Source organism: Pieris rapae, chromosome 19, assembly GCF_905147795.1.
Source record: "Pieris rapae chromosome 19, ilPieRapa1.1, whole genome shotgun sequence".
Lineage (NCBI taxonomy): Eukaryota > Metazoa > Arthropoda > Insecta > Lepidoptera > Pieridae > Pieris > Pieris rapae.
Genome location: NC_059527.1, coordinates 2,258,148 through 2,273,862, shown reverse-complemented (window position 1 = coordinate 2,273,862; position 15,715 = coordinate 2,258,148). Strand labels below are relative to the sequence as shown.

At 32.6% G+C, this 15,715-nt stretch overlaps 3 protein-coding genes across 4 annotated transcripts; 2 read left to right on the top strand and 1 right to left on the bottom strand.

Moving 5' to 3' along the window:
- Window positions 1–298: 298 nt before the first annotated feature.
- Window positions 299–7,919, top strand: LOC110997734 (ATP-binding cassette sub-family G member 5). Its single transcript, XM_022266022.2, has 13 exons — window positions 299–433; window positions 990–1,107; window positions 1,691–1,875; window positions 2,654–2,716; window positions 2,785–2,866; window positions 3,165–3,296; window positions 3,560–3,700; window positions 4,118–4,325; window positions 4,910–5,027; window positions 5,502–5,595; window positions 5,972–6,110; window positions 6,477–6,662; window positions 7,022–7,919. Exons 1-13 carry the CDS (start codon window positions 380–382, stop codon window positions 7,422–7,424), a joined length of 1,923 nt encoding a protein of 640 aa, XP_022121714.2. The 5' UTR covers window positions 299–379; the 3' UTR covers window positions 7,425–7,919.
- Window positions 7,676–10,611, bottom strand: LOC110997735 (nuclear transcription factor Y subunit B-4). 2 transcript variants are annotated; one of them, XM_022266023.2, is made up of 5 exons: window positions 10,233–10,611; window positions 9,951–10,078; window positions 9,181–9,393; window positions 7,913–7,955; window positions 7,676–7,839 (listed from the first exon to the last, which is right to left on the bottom strand). In XM_022266023.2, the coding sequence occupies exons 1-5, from the start codon at window positions 10,327–10,329 to the stop codon at window positions 7,766–7,768; spliced, it is 555 nt and encodes a 184-aa protein (XP_022121715.1). In that variant the 5' UTR covers window positions 10,330–10,611; the 3' UTR covers window positions 7,676–7,765. The 2 variants fall into 2 exon arrangements, with proteins under 2 accessions (XP_022121715.1, XP_022121716.1); XM_022266024.2 differs by having other exon boundaries at window positions 10,254–10,610.
- A 372-nt stretch (window positions 10,612–10,983) lies between these two features.
- Window positions 10,984–12,784, top strand: LOC110997736 (THAP domain-containing protein 6-like). Its single transcript, XM_022266026.2, has 5 exons — window positions 10,984–11,100; window positions 11,529–11,718; window positions 11,882–11,983; window positions 12,063–12,137; window positions 12,466–12,784. Exons 1-5 carry the CDS (start codon window positions 11,021–11,023, stop codon window positions 12,643–12,645), a joined length of 627 nt encoding a protein of 208 aa, XP_022121718.2. The 5' UTR covers window positions 10,984–11,020; the 3' UTR covers window positions 12,646–12,784.
- Window positions 12,785–15,715: the final 2,931 nt, after the last annotated feature.

Genomic DNA, 15,715 nt, shown 5'->3' with positions numbered 1-15,715 from the left:
CGAAAATAATAATTAAATAATTATTTCGAAAATACAACCCAATATTTCAGCCTTTCATAAGGAAATACTTAATCATGAGCAGTTGAACTGTTCCCAAATTCTTATACAATAAGATTTATCATGCAATATTTGAAAATCTTCTCCTTAAGTAGACATTTTCTACGATACCAAAGCAATAACAACCTTTTTCGATTATAATAAAGTTCACATATCCATGGCAACTTTCTATGTATAACACAAAGTTAGCCACAGATGACCACGTTACGAGTGAAGTTGCATATTACCTTCAGTCCGCGATTTGTTTACTACCTGGAGGCTGTGTCGTTTTTTATATAAAATATATTAATATCGCATACAAAATTGTAATAAATAACTCATAATGATAGGAAGTGATTATACTTTGGAGCTCTGCAATGTATTTCACTCGGGCCAAGTGAGTGTTTGTTATGTAAATAGACAGTACTGTTGGAATTAAACACAATAAGCAAATGTACAGTTGTGAAGAAAATAGTATTAGAAGTATTAGTAGTATGTAAAAATGTGTGTATATTAAAATTTGAGTACTAGTTAGTCAGTACTAGAGTACTAGTTATAAGTTTTGATCAATGTCTACGAGAGTATGGCCCGTTGAAGTCTTTTATATGAGAAAGTGTAACTTTGCTAATGTAATTTTATCAGGATACATTTTGAGTTTTACAAAATCCTGTTAGAAAATTTACTCAACTGTTTCGATAAATCAAATAGTACTAGTTACTCTGTAAAGACTTTGTGAAAGTAGGTATATATTATTGAACATCTACTGTGTATTTACATTTTGTTATCCTTTTGTCAGTCTATAATTTAGTTCTAACCGCCATCCACTTTAACACTTTTATTATTAAACTAGCGAGTGCCCTGTCGGTTCTTGAAAGTTTATAATAATAATTTTATTGACCGCGATGTATTGGCATTGTTAACTCGAACAACACATTAAAAGTTATGTTATACAGGTTGAACCTGGGAGTTTCCTTCAACGGCTTACTGGTGGTGTAAAGACAGGTGTGATCCTTAAAGATATATCATTTATCACACATAGTGGAGAGGTCACCGCCATTTTGGGATCTAAAGGTAACCTTATTTATTCATTGTATGATATGAGATGTTTAGTATTCTTTAGAATATGAATTATTTCATTAAATATTCTAAATATCATCAGGGCCTCATATAAAAAGTATAGGCAAATTCATCTGCCTCCCACAAATATATCCCCACTTTTACACTATCACACAACACATCCAAATTAGGTATTACTTAGTTTAATAGTATTTAATAATTTTTATTTTTTTAATAGCTTTATTCCTTCACTAATATTTGAACCTTCTTGTTTGTATTATATATTCTATCTCTTGGCTTTATGTTTAGTATAATTGTTTTATATTTAATATTACAACAGCTGACGAAAAAATAATATAACAAACCGTGTAACTAATGTAAATCAGTTGCGTAAAAGAAATATAAAGACATATTTGTATACTACAAGTACTGTCCTTTAAATATAATTAAACAATTATAAGATAACACTAAAAAACCTTTAATTAATTACAAAAATTATATGTATATAACAGTTATCTTAGATGGCATTAAACATCATGGCCGTTATAAATCTAAACAAAACCTAGGTAATATAATACTAATTTGTATATATCATCAGGAAGTGGCAAACGAGCTCTATTGGACGTCATCAGCCGCCGTGTACCCTCAAAAGGTCATATTCTGCTTGAAGGCGTGCCCTTAGAAGAGGATCATTTCAGGAATACATGTGCTGTAGTACGTCATTCAACGAAGTTGCTTCCAGGTCTCACTGTTCAGCAGACTCTGTCAATGTCTTTGACCAAGGTATGTGAATTTCCTACATATGAGAAGCTCTCCAGCTGTTTACGAGTAATGTGGGCCAAGTGGGTTGAGTACGTAACTCTTACCCCTGAGCTCGTAGATTCAAAACCCAAAATGTACTTTCTATGTTCACATTTAACACTCGTTAAAGGAAATTATCACCACCAAAAAAGTTGACGGTCAGGCACGGAATATTGATCATACTTTCCTGTTTAAAAAATAAATCACAGAACAGATACAGATATCTGATGCCTAGGTTTAAAAGGCCACTTTTAAACCTAGGCTTTTTAACTCATGATGAGTATACGTCTGAGGTACAACACAATCTTTTTTCAAGAATAAAGTAAGAATTTGTAACGCGTATTTCACATGTTATAATGCTTTGTAGTTCTAGCAAGAAAAGAACCACGCAGAGCAAGAACTAAGTCTTATTGGCAATGGAAGTGATTCTGAAACTGGCAGGAAATCCTTTCTAAACCAATATCATATCATTGTCTGATTATGTTTACGTTAATACTTTTTTAATCGAATAAGATACTTTTTAAGGACTTAGGTGGATCAATAATTGAACATGATGATTTTATTTCAATTATTTGTCACCATCAAAATCTGTATGTAACTTCATATTTTCAATATTTAATTAATTTTATATAATACAATAACTTTGTATGATGATAAACGTATAAGTTCTTGACTTGACCAAGACGGTGTGAAAGTCCTGGCGCCAAAGCTGGATACGCAATTGCATAAGCTTCCAAATAAAAAAAAGTCCTTGTTATAGATTTCAGGATATCTAAAATCATCAAAGGTCAAACAGGTAATGGCAGATTTGGCGCTTTCTCAGGTAAGTTGTGACCAGACAATGATATTTATGAATATTTCATAAGATTTATAGTAATGCAACGGTTCTAGGTTTCACATAAATGCGTTACAAGTCTGACTAAAAGCGAATATCGAAGATTGGTGATTGGTGTGCAGTTGATACGAGACCCAAGTAAGAAAATGTTCAAACGTATTTATAAAGTGTCAAAACAATTCGATTGTCACTTATTTTTTTCTTGATATTTTTTGTTTAATCAATGTATATCTTTCATATTTACTAAGCATCATCATTGTAAGCAGATCTCTTAAGATCATCTTTTATTTTCTGTTGATATTGAGTGTGTTGAACTTAGGAAACATTACAAGTTCCATCAAAAGCTTTATGAGAATCTTTAATCGAGATATAAGAAATATGCGTTATTTATTGTCAGTTGCTAGATATTTAGAGTTTGTTTATTTTTTTATTCCAGTTATACTACTCCTCGATGAGCCAACATGGGATTTGGATCCGCTCAATACCTATCTTGTTATATCGATCTTATCCAATATAGCAAAGAAATATGGTTCGGCAATTATACTTACCATGGAGAAACCGAGATCAGGTAATTAATTTTGTTACATTTTATGAACATACGAATTCAAGAGTTTATACATTACATATAAACAAAAGCTTCTTTAATTATAAAAGCTCACCCGCACACTCTCCTAGTTTATACTTTTATATTTAATGTAATAATCCTTATTTAGACATACCAACGATAAAGCGGGCGAATATTTTGTCACCATCTCATAAACTCTTCTTGATATTTCTATTACTAGTTTATATTACAGAAAACAATACTTTTAAACATAAATATTTTTTCAGATGTCTTCCCTTTTCTCGATCGTGTCGTGTATCTATGTTTGGGAGACGTGGTCTATGCAGGGCCTACCAGAAACTTACTGGATTATTTTGGCAGCATTGGCTTTCCATGCCCACAATTAGAAAATCCATTGATGTATTACTGTGAGTAAAAGAAAGTTTTTTTTAAAGGTTCTGTCCAGACTTCACGAACCTATCACATTTTGAGTTACAGGAGTTGTAGTTAGCACTAAGTCTAGGCTCTGAATTTTACTCAACGACCCATAGTGAACCCATCTAGTTTTGGTGCTCCTCCATGATCAGTTGGCCGTCATCTTTCTCCATTCAAACTTAAACGCAAAGAAACTTTATTCATATAGGCAACTAAATACACGTCTACCTCATAAAATACAACCAGCCAAGCCTAGACTTTTCTTTAGTCCTTTTGGATCTTGCTAATAGATATATTATGTATTACGAAATTTCAATTTGCTTTAATAACTTAGATTCAACGGTAGTTCTAAAATCACATACTATAGACTCAATAAATATAGTACAAGTTTTTCCTTTTTTCTTTTTCAGTATGTCTATCAACAGTTGATAGGCGTTCGCGTGAACGGTTTATCGAATCGAATCATCAAATAGCTGCTTTGGTCGAAAAGTTTAAAGTTGAGGGTCAAAGTATTGTGCAGGGTAACCCAACAGAACACAGCAGAATTATAAATCCAAATAAAATACAGATGAACTATGGCAAGCCTGGAGGCGTCAAAGTATTGTTTATGATTTACTTGTAAGTATCATAGCTGATAGCACCAAGTAAATATGAAATCCGTTAAAACCCCATCGCTACTGCTCTCTTGGAAGATACACTTCTTAATGCCGCAGCCAGCATCGGAATACTTGGCGTTAATATATCGAACGACGTTTTAGTTTCATTTGGATAGTGAGGCAAGATGGTACCGTCACTGCAAGCTACCCTTTTTTCTAACTATATAAAGCGCAAATTCGTCCCACATAGAGTACTGTTTGCACCTCCGAGCGGATCTTCCTTCATACCCATTTGCCCCCAGTTCTATAAATCTGAAAGCCAATACTAAAAGAAAAACCGGCAGAAACCCATAACTCAATAGAAATCAATGGTGATTTTAATTTCAATATTAGGTTTATGGTTTAAGAAATTTTTTTCTTATTAGGAACATTACAGCATTCACTTTCATGAGAAAATATACTAATACAAGAATACATTACGGTTATAATTTATTAGACAATATTACAGTACGCGGTTGTCGCAGCGTTAAGTGATTTTTCAGGTTAAATTGTTAGAAGACGTTGTTAGGTTTCTTTGTTTGTTTAATGATGATCATTAAATTTCAGACGAATTCTACTATCAATATTTAATTTTAAGAAGAACGGAATAAAGCAAATGTCTATGCGACTCCTTTCACTACCGATCTACTTCTGTATTTTGTGGGTGTTCTACAATGAAGCAAAGGTAAGGTTTTTTTTAGGATTTCTAGTAACTTGCTAGGAAATTTACCTTAAGACTGACTATTTACGCAGGATAAATAAGCAAAAGTGCACTTTACTCAGTAACTCTCATGGCCAGAAGCAACCATAGTCCGACACCAACGGACTAACATTGGACCTCTTGTAAGCTGTAGACTATTTAATCACCTTCCCAGGAGTTATAGATCACTGTCGTGTAATGCTTGTAAGGGGAAGGTGATTATTTTTTAAAAGCAAGGTGCTTTTATAACCTGGGAGAGTATTAAGACCTTAAGTTTTCACAACAATTATAAATAAACTGTTATTATTATGATACATAATTTATGTGACATTTGCACGCCTATTTTACTAGCCCAGTAAAAAGAACTAAGATATCATATAGTGTTTCAATCACTGATGCTCTAAAATCGGCCTTTGGGTTTACATACGACGTTTTTAGACGACTATGTTTTGTTTTCAGGATTACCAAAGGGCTTTTATAACGAAAAGTGGACTTATCTTCAATGCTATATTGGGAACATATTTCATTAGTATTATGAATACAATTTGTTTATGTGAGTTATATTTGATTATTTTCGTCGTGTTGTATTTTATTTATATTGTAAAATTTGTTAAATATTATTTCAAAGAATGATAAAGTTTGAGTTTAAATACTTTTTAAGGCAAATTTAGAAGACATTCTACAGTACAGACATTCAAGAGTATATTGTCTTTACATATAATTATTTAACTAATGTATAAAAATATTGGAAATCCTATTGTAAGAATAAGTGTAGACTTTCTCGCCCATTCTTCTCCAAACGAAACTTTTTGAAGTGGCAACTAAAATCATCTATAAATTTTATTTAAAGTTCAAAAGTGCCATTTTCGGTGGTCTAATTGGAATAAATGATTTGATTTGACTTTTATACATTTTATCGATAACCGCAGATGGGCCATACAGAACACGATACTACCAAGAATCCCAGGAGGGGTTGTATAGTGGAGCCAGTCTACTTCTAGCATGGAACTTGGTGTCACTACCATTCTCTTTCATCTCTACATTTGCATCTGCTGCAATTATTTATCCGTAAGTTGAGTTGAAATAAAACGGACTAATATAATTAATTGCACTTTTAATAATTATTTGGAAAAAAAACTAGAGCAAACAATGTGTGTGAAAGAGACAGCCTCCGACAGCGAGAGCTTAACTTAAGAGATATCTAAACTTATCATTGACAATGATAGTCTATTAAGGGGGAAATTTTTTATTAGGTACATTTAGCAATAGTGTCCTCACAATGCTTTCTTAATACTTACATACTATTACTGAACAATATCGCGTATTGTGCTTTTAGCTAAAATAACTTTGCAAAACTGTTTATTCTTAAACGCAGTCACTGTCAATTGAACCTTCAGAAAGTACTTAACCCTAACATCGTGTCATATCTTTTAGGATACTAGGCGACATAGCAGAGAGTCTGGAATATATATATTTTGCACTGATACTTTGGTCTTGCTATATATATGCAGAACAGCAATCTTTAGCTATCATGATGGTTGTCAAAAATGGTTTAATTGCAGCCATAATTAACATTTACATTACCTGTATTTACGTAATGTTGGCGAGTGGAGTTCTAAGGTATGTTATTCTGATTGCTTTGATAAAAACCTGATGGACAGAAGCAAAAAGCGATTTCATTGATTTATTACATATATATTTAATGTATAAATGTGTTTAGATGACACTAGTAATTCTATTTTGTGTATGTGATCACACGCTGCGTAATTAATAGCCAGGTATTGATATTAATGGCAGCTACTTCTCCAGCTTTTAGCGCAAATAACTTAAAAGATTTTTCCGTAAAAACTGATAAATTCTTAAAAACGAAAGGGCTGATATACCACCCTGTAATTATCATAGACATAAAGAAATGTATCTGTCTCTAAGTGCTTGATAACACTTCATTATTAATATATATAAGATTAAACTAATTTCAGATCCTACAAAGGCTTTGAAGAATGGCTATTCTACCTGACATACGCGACTCATACACGGTACGCATCAATATTCCTCCATCGTAATATATTCAAACAACCAACATTTAATATCTTGCCGTACGATGACGAAGAAAACTGTTCTTCAATAACGAATTTAATTCAAACCTCAAGCAATTTCAATGCCACCTCTAACGGTAATTGTAGGTATGCCAGCGGTAAAGCATTTTTAACTGAAAGATTCACATCTAAGAACTTCGCTGGTGACATTTATCTCAGCGGCGATTTTAACCCAGATTTCAATTTGGGTGTGTCTTTCGCGTTCTCAGTTGGTATGATGGTTTTGAATAAGTTCTTGTATTTGCTTCCGTTGCCGGGATATATTACAGATAAATTTCGGGAGTAGATATTTAGGTATTTGATTATTGTTTAATCAAGTGTTCATTTAAACAACAGATTATATAGTCTAATGAAGAACCTTCACAGGTTTTGCTAAAGTATGTTAAAAATAGCGGTAGCGAGGACTTTTGAAACGTTTTTGCTTGTATAATTGAATAAATTCTCAGAATAGAATCTGTATTCATATTAACTATTTGTATCAGTAATATTTTTTATAGTAAATATAACACAAATGTTATGTTTTTATTAAATAAAACATTTTTCACATCTTTAAATCGTATATTTCTTGTTAAAATTACATAATATAAAAAAATCATAAACAATATGTTCCCAAACCCTTGCGCAAGTTTATGGATAACCATAGATAATAGTTTCTGTTTGAGTTTCATTTTCACTCTCGCATGGAATTGGTATGTTGTCATCTAGAAAAGATAAATGTATTATCTACTATTTCATTAAGTATTAATACTATTAAGTAATAACAAGTTAACTTACGTCCATATACCACAATTGTTTTATTTATTTTATTCACAGACACCTGAAAAAAATATTTAAGATTAGCCTGTAACTACTTTTGGAATATTGATGTAAAATATAAATTGTATCCAAACTGTTATATCCATACTGAAACTTAACATTCAACATGTTTATTCCTGATTTCAACTTTATGGGTTTGATAGTAGATAATGATACAAAAATATAAAGAAAGAATCAGGAAGGACAATATAGGATCAATATACAACTTTACACAATCTTATGCTCATAAAATAGTTTATTTTACATAATTCCCATAGCGGTTGTTATTACTCACAAACATTAGTAACTAAAATAAAAATAGGTAAAAAAACTTTTTAAGTTAAACGGTTTTATGTTAAACATACATTGCAATGTTTAAAATAAATGTACTAAAAACCAAAAAATAATAAAATAGAAACAGTTGTGGGAATTATAAACATATGCATAGACTAGACTAAAATAAAATCGTGGGGAATTTCCATGAGCAAGAAAATAGTAAGTAATTTCCTCACCGTCTGCGGGCCAACTGCCTATTTTAACGACGAATTAAACGATTCTTCTATCGCACATTAAGTCGATAATTTGTAGACAATTGACGTGCCCCACGGTTTTATTTTAGTCTAGTCTATGCATATGTTTATAATTCCCACGACTGTATCTATTTTATTATTTTTTGGTTTTTAGTACATTTATCTTAAACATTGCAATGTATGTTTAACATAAAACCGTTTAACTTAAAAAGTTTTTTAACCTATTTTTATTTTCTAGTTTTTAGTTTTTATTTCGCATTCTGTTTAATTCATTTAGTGCTTCATTATTGCAAGGTTTCTTGCCCGTTATTTATAGTATATTTTATTCTGCTTGTTGAGCTCTTTCATTTGATACCCATATTGATGGGATTGATAAAACCTACGTTATCCGCCGTTTTGTAGCGGCGACCATCTTGAATTTATAATGATAATGAATACATAACTGTATTGTCACCAAAATCCAAAGTGTATACAAAATTTCAGATTAATCGGTTGACAGGAAGAGGGTGAAATTTGAATTACTAAATTTGACCCAAGAAAAAAGAATAAAACAAACGGGGTGAGCTAAATAAAACCATTTAAAAATATTTATTAAAATTAATTACATATTTTCACTATGTGATGAATGAATTAATCACTTGCCCTAAATAAATAAAGTTAAATGTTTCTAAACAGTACTGTTTTAATGTAATAAAGTGAAAATAAACAAATACTTACAGGTGATAAAATGAAGTCTCTATACTTCTTAAGATATATCTTTAAGGGTTCAACATAACTGTCAAAGCCTAGAATATTCATTGCAAACAAAATATCCTCTCCATTTATTGTCTTCCGTTTCTCCATTTTACACCTTTCACTTGCTTCACTGGTTATGAATGAAACAAATTCTGATATGCATTCTTGCACACATTCTCTGGCATCTTTTGCAATCTAAAAATATATCTAATGAGTAACAATATTGCACAGATTTTTTTTTTAAATTAGTTCCTACAAAAGTACAAATATATTGAATTTATTAAATAGATTCAAACCGTTTATGACAACATCATTTAGAACAACATACTGGCTATATTAACCAAATTCAAAGATAATGGCGGAATTCTATCTTATTAGGTACTTAATAACAACATCATTGGTTGTTATGACTATCTGTTTTATGTCCAAATATGAGTAGTCCCTTCAATGGTGTTATAACAGATTTTGACTGTATATTTAATGAATTTAAAGTTCATATAGTGTGCTTTTATCACTAATTACCAATTTATATATCCCTATGCCAGTTGTAGTTAATATAAAAGATCATGTAGAAAAATCTCTTTTGAAGTATATACTCGGTAAACCATCAGACACACAAAATTAAGTGATGATTCATAATTAGCAGATGCTTATCACCTTAACTTTTCCAAAGCCCAATGTATTAAAATTTATAAAAATATAAGACAATAATTGTACATATAATCTCATGACTTGGTAAGTGAAATATTTACCTTTCCTTTATCAGGAATAGCTCTCTTCATTATCTTTGCTATATTTGCGATTGGTAGAAATCGATCCTGTTCTCGAAGTGGGGTGTTTTTGTACCCACTGTTGGAATCTGAGTTATTACCATCAGCATCTGTAAGAGTATTGTCAAATTAGTATGAAAAGTTATAATATGTTGGCCTGGCTAACATGGTTTTTTAATTTAAATTGTATATTTGCTAGGTAAGAAAAAATAAATGGTTTTAAGTTTCCATCTAACACATTTTTAATGTTCGGAAAAGCTATACCTAGACAATCATCTGACTTAACTACATATGTCTCTTCGTCCACTATGAATCCATTTTCCAATCTGACTAATTCGCCTCCAAGTTCGTCACTTTCCATTGTAAAGACGTATTTTGATGGAGATTAAACATAAACAATAATGAACTCGGTTAAAAGATTCCTATAGCGTAAGATTTTCGGTAGAATCGATAGTTTGAACAAGAATAATAATTTTAAATCAATTGACAAAACTTATTAAATAAATATTATTTGGTAAACTCGAATTTTCTTTTTGTTGGGTACTTATAGGTACTAGGTAGTTCAAAAAGATCTTTGCGAAATGCGAATCACTCAACACAAGCAAAATCAAATTACAATATTTTTACGTTCAATTGGCAAATGGCAAATGACAATTGACATTACCAATTGATGAGGTAGTTGTGAGTTGGTGTGCCAAACGATAGGAAATTTGCCTAAAAACCGGCGGGATAAGTACTATAAATTTTAAATATTATTATAAAAACATATTCAGAGATTTTAAATTCATTCTTTATATAAAGACGCATTTTATATATACTTTATTTAACTTTCGTAAGTGTCAATTTATTTAAACGTTGTTACCGTTTCTACGCTTACTTTATTATGCTTTTCCTCACAGAACATATAAAGGAGGTTAGAAGGGCCTTGTGGGCGGGGCACGCGCGCCGCGGTTTTGAGCAAATGCTCAATTTCAACCGAAGTTTTCTTTACCGGCCATCAATCGCGCTATTGTTTTGACAGCGTACGTAAGCTCCGCAAAAAAAATCAAATTATGCCATCTTGTGCTATTATATCGTGTCGGAAAAGAAGCCAGGTGTGTAGTGTAGTACGAGAAGGGATTTCTTTCCACCGGTAAGTCCAAAAACATTCTGATATTCGTAATTACAACATTAGCATTATGAAGTTTGTAGACAAAAACGATATAATCGCAAGCAGACGGATAGTAATATATTGCTTGCAATATATGGGTACCATTTTGCACTACGTGAGCGATTGCGCAATGTATCACGTTTACTGCGAGAGTCCCGAGTACCAAACCAAAGGTTAATTTCCACGAAATCTAGACATATCGATAGTGCTGTGCCAATTTGTAAGCAATGTCGATAATGACTAAGATACAATTGATTATTATCAATAGTACAAAGTATAAAGTATAACTAAAATAATTACGACCAATTATTAATATACATTTTAAGTGAGGTATTTGTATTTTTTTTTGGATTTAAGTTTTATGTAATTTTTCAATTGAAACTGACATATTATGATTAAATATGTTTTAGGTTTCCAACAGATCTAGGTATAAGAAAACTGTGGATTGAGACAACTGGTAGAATTGATTGGATCCCTACTAAATGTAGCACAATTTGTTCGCAACATTTCGATGATGATAATTACATAACAACAAAGTCAGGGAAAAGAAACTTAAAATCAGGCGTTTATCCGCACAAATATATCGTTATGTGTTGTTCTGTAAGTAAACTGATTTTGTTTTAGTATATTTTATTTTAGTCTCGTCAAATCAGGTTTTGGATAAAAATTGCGATATCTAAATCATCTTTGGTAAATTTTATTTTTACAAAACTTATTTTATACTTCTTTGATTAGGTACTGCTAATAAACAATTTTATTACAGTCATCACTACCATCTACTAGTGACACCGTAACAAAAGCTGCATCTACCCCAGACATAATTCAGAGTGCATCTAACGTAGATGAAAAAACGTGTCAAAATACGGTAATAAAATTTTGCATTATTCTTACTGATTGATACAATAAACGCAAGTTATATATATTCACGTTGTTTTATATTACAGCCGACTGTAGATGACAACAAACCAACTCCATCTACACCACGAAGAGATAAGTCCATAAAACCACGAATCATTGAGGTAAAAAATTATGCTATGGTAAATTACACGCACATACAACGTTAAGTAAACTGTTGACATCTATGTATATGTGAGTCGTGTATTTTACTTAATTGATTTATGATAACTCGAGAATGGCTGCATCGATTTTAATGATATTTGGTTGTTTCGTTCATCCGCTAAGGATTTCCCGAAATTCCGACGGGGACGGGAAGAAATGGGATGCGAATACGAAATTGTGGGAAAAAGCTAGTAAATCATATAATTCACAAAAACCCCTAAAAAAACATTTTAATATTGAATGTGCTAACACAGATACAAAATAATATTGTCTATATTTTATTTACAGCAACAGTTATTATCGCCTTCAAACGCAACTTCACCTAGAAAAAGAAAACTACAAAACATCATTATCACTAAAGAACATATCATTAAGAAGCAGAGATTACAAATAAAAAGAATACAAGCCCAAAATAGAAGATTAAAACGCAAAATTAATAAAATTGAAGACATTTTATTTGAAAGATGAAGATACGAATATTCTGAAAAATATTAATGTACAGGTATAACACTCTCTTACACTATCCATGTTCGTATTTTGTATGCCGTTGTCGATCGTTTTCTTGCTTTCTTTCAATATTAAAAAGCGTTACTACTTTTTTGATCGACAGGCTCAAGAACTGACACGACGCATGGTTACGAAAAAGTCTGGAGGAAAATGCAAACAAAAATATAGCCTAGCACTTCGTACCTTTGCGTTGACGCTACATTATTATTCACCGAAGGCTTACGATTACGTACGTAAAACGTTCGATACTTGTCTACCAGAAAGGCGTACATCTAGAAAGTGGTACGAAAAAATCGGCGGAGACCCAGGTTTTACTAAAGAATCCTTGGAAGCGTTGAAACAAAAAGCTAAAAACACAAATTACACCATAATTGCGGGGTTAACTATTGGATCCATATAAAACTTTTATAGATCCAGATGGCAATAAAATACAGTGGAAATTTTTGGAAGAACTAAATAAACTTCAAGAAAGAGAAAATTTTCATTTAGCTAACAAGCTAAGCTACCGTCACATTCATTTTCAAAATCAAAAATGAAGGTTAAGCTCGCAACAGCTATTCAGCCTTAGTGCAGCGGATGCTATAGACTTTTGTTGCAATGAACTTAAACTACCTGCATTTAAAAATAGTGAAGCAACATCGAAATTTTTGAGGATAATTAGTAATATGTTTGACATATTCAATTCCCGAAGCTCTTTTCAATTTAAATTTAAGAAAGCTCTTACGGAAATTAATTCAATGGAGCTTTTAGGATTCCGAGACACAGCAGTCGACTACCTGTCACGATTAAAATGTCTAGACGACAGACTGTTAATACATAGCCTGCGAAAAACAGGCTTTATTGGGCTCATTGGTTGCGCCGAAGAAGTAAAACATATTTATAATTATATAATACGTACTCAAGTACTTGTTTATATGCCAATGTATAAAATTAGCCAAGACCACCTCGAGATGCTCTTTGGCAATATAAGGTCATATGGCTGAGCCAATAATAACCCTACGGCGCGCCAGTTTAAGGCAGCATAATATAAGAAACTACTGGTGCATATCGAGATAAAGGCTCTCGACGGTGGAAATTGCTTGGCTCTGGAACATATTTCTATCCTGAATTGCGCATCATCGCCTTTAGAACGCATCAATAGAACAACTAATAATGGATTAATAGAAGACGGTATTGATATGGTTTCCGAAAATAATGATGATGAAGACATAAATTTATTTTTCCAAAATATTTCTGATTTTAGCCAACAAATTATCAGTCACATTGCGGGATACATAGCACACATTTTAATAAAAAAAATTGACTGTGACCTTTGTGTTGGAGCGCTATTATCAAGTGAAATAAAGTCCAACCATAAATTTATAGTAGCAAAAGATAATGGTGGTCTCTTGTACCCTTCGAAAGAACTGCTACTAATCTGCAAAACATCTGAAGCAGTTATAAAAATATACACCGAAAACCTTCGGAATATTAATAAGCATTTGTTAACAGGACAGATTATGGGCAGCTTCGTTGGGACTGATTTATTTAACAACATAAGTCATCATCAGGTTGGCTTATATCCTAGTGCGAGCCATGTGACAGATCTAACTAAGGCTATTATAGAAAAATATATTAGTGTTAGATTGCATTTCATTTTGAAAAACCGTAATTTAAATAGAGCAAGCGTATGCTACTTAATAAATACGTATTATTTCAGGGACAATAATTTTTTTATTTTTGAACTGGTGATAAGCACCAAAAATGTAAGGTTGAGAGGCAACCGACTTTCTCTAATAAACATGGTAGATATTCCATGTTAAATCCTAATGTTAATAATAAAATTGGTTTTAAAATTCAGTTACGTATTTTTTATTTCATTCACTTTTATTTATTTGTTGCTATATTCGCATGAATACATGTTCACAACATGCATTACAGAAGTCCACAGAGTCCACAATACTTGCAAAGTAATAAGCAAGATTACATTCATTTTTTTTTTTTTTTTTGGGTCAATGAACATTGGAATATGGCTTAATTTATTAAAATTGCATTTAATTATATTAATATACAATTACAAACTAAAAATATATCTAATAACTAACCTTAAAATTTAATTATTAAAAAATATTATTAAAAGGAGTCCCTTTAGGCAAGGTTCCGAAGATACTAGCAGCGTTCCCTCTTTGAATAGCTAGACTAATTCTTTGTGCGAGGTAGCTGCCAGCTCTTCGTTCTCCTGTGATGTCGACTAACCTTTTTGATAATTCCCTAAAAAGCTTTAATGCGCTAGGACCCCACGGACCAAGGGTCTCGACACCGAATGGGACAAAATCATATTCAGAGCCTAGACCCCTGTATTTGCAGACTTTAGCTTTTTCAGCCGCATCACAAGCCGCACCAGCTCTCTTGTTAGTTCCATGAAGATTGGAAGGGGCCAGTGTGTCTGAACAGGTGGCATCCCATACCAAAACCCGACCCATCTTCCATGGAATCAAACTCATACCGTCCGGTCTCTTGCCATCGTCTCTAGCAATTCCAGTCGGCTCAAGTAGATTAGGCGCGTTGACGGTGGCAAGGGACCGATGTATGATATCGTTGAGTGCGGCATGTCTCGAGAAGCGGCCAGCACTTTTTTGACATGATAGTCCGTGATGTCCTAGTTTGTCGACATCACTGCCACAGGGACAAGTATGAGGAGCGCAGACCGGTACCCCAAGCCGCAGACAGGCTGCGATTCGGAGCGTGTCAGGTTCAAGAAATGTTCCTGTATTTGACGAAGGGTAAGCGTGAAGCCAATAGCCGGCCTCATGCGTACCCACGGCCAAAAGCCTAGCACGTGCTGAACCTGTACTACGGCTCAAAAGACTGTCATAAGTCATTTTACTGTCTATGTCGTCCCAGCTCCTCTGTGAATTTAGAGAAAATGGAAAATTTTGACCTGGGCATGCAATTAAGAAAGCGTTTCTAGCTTCTTCCAAGCCAGCAATCTCAAAGTTTGAAGGGGATGCCCTTAAAATTTGACTTATGAGATTTGCTAAACTATGGACAG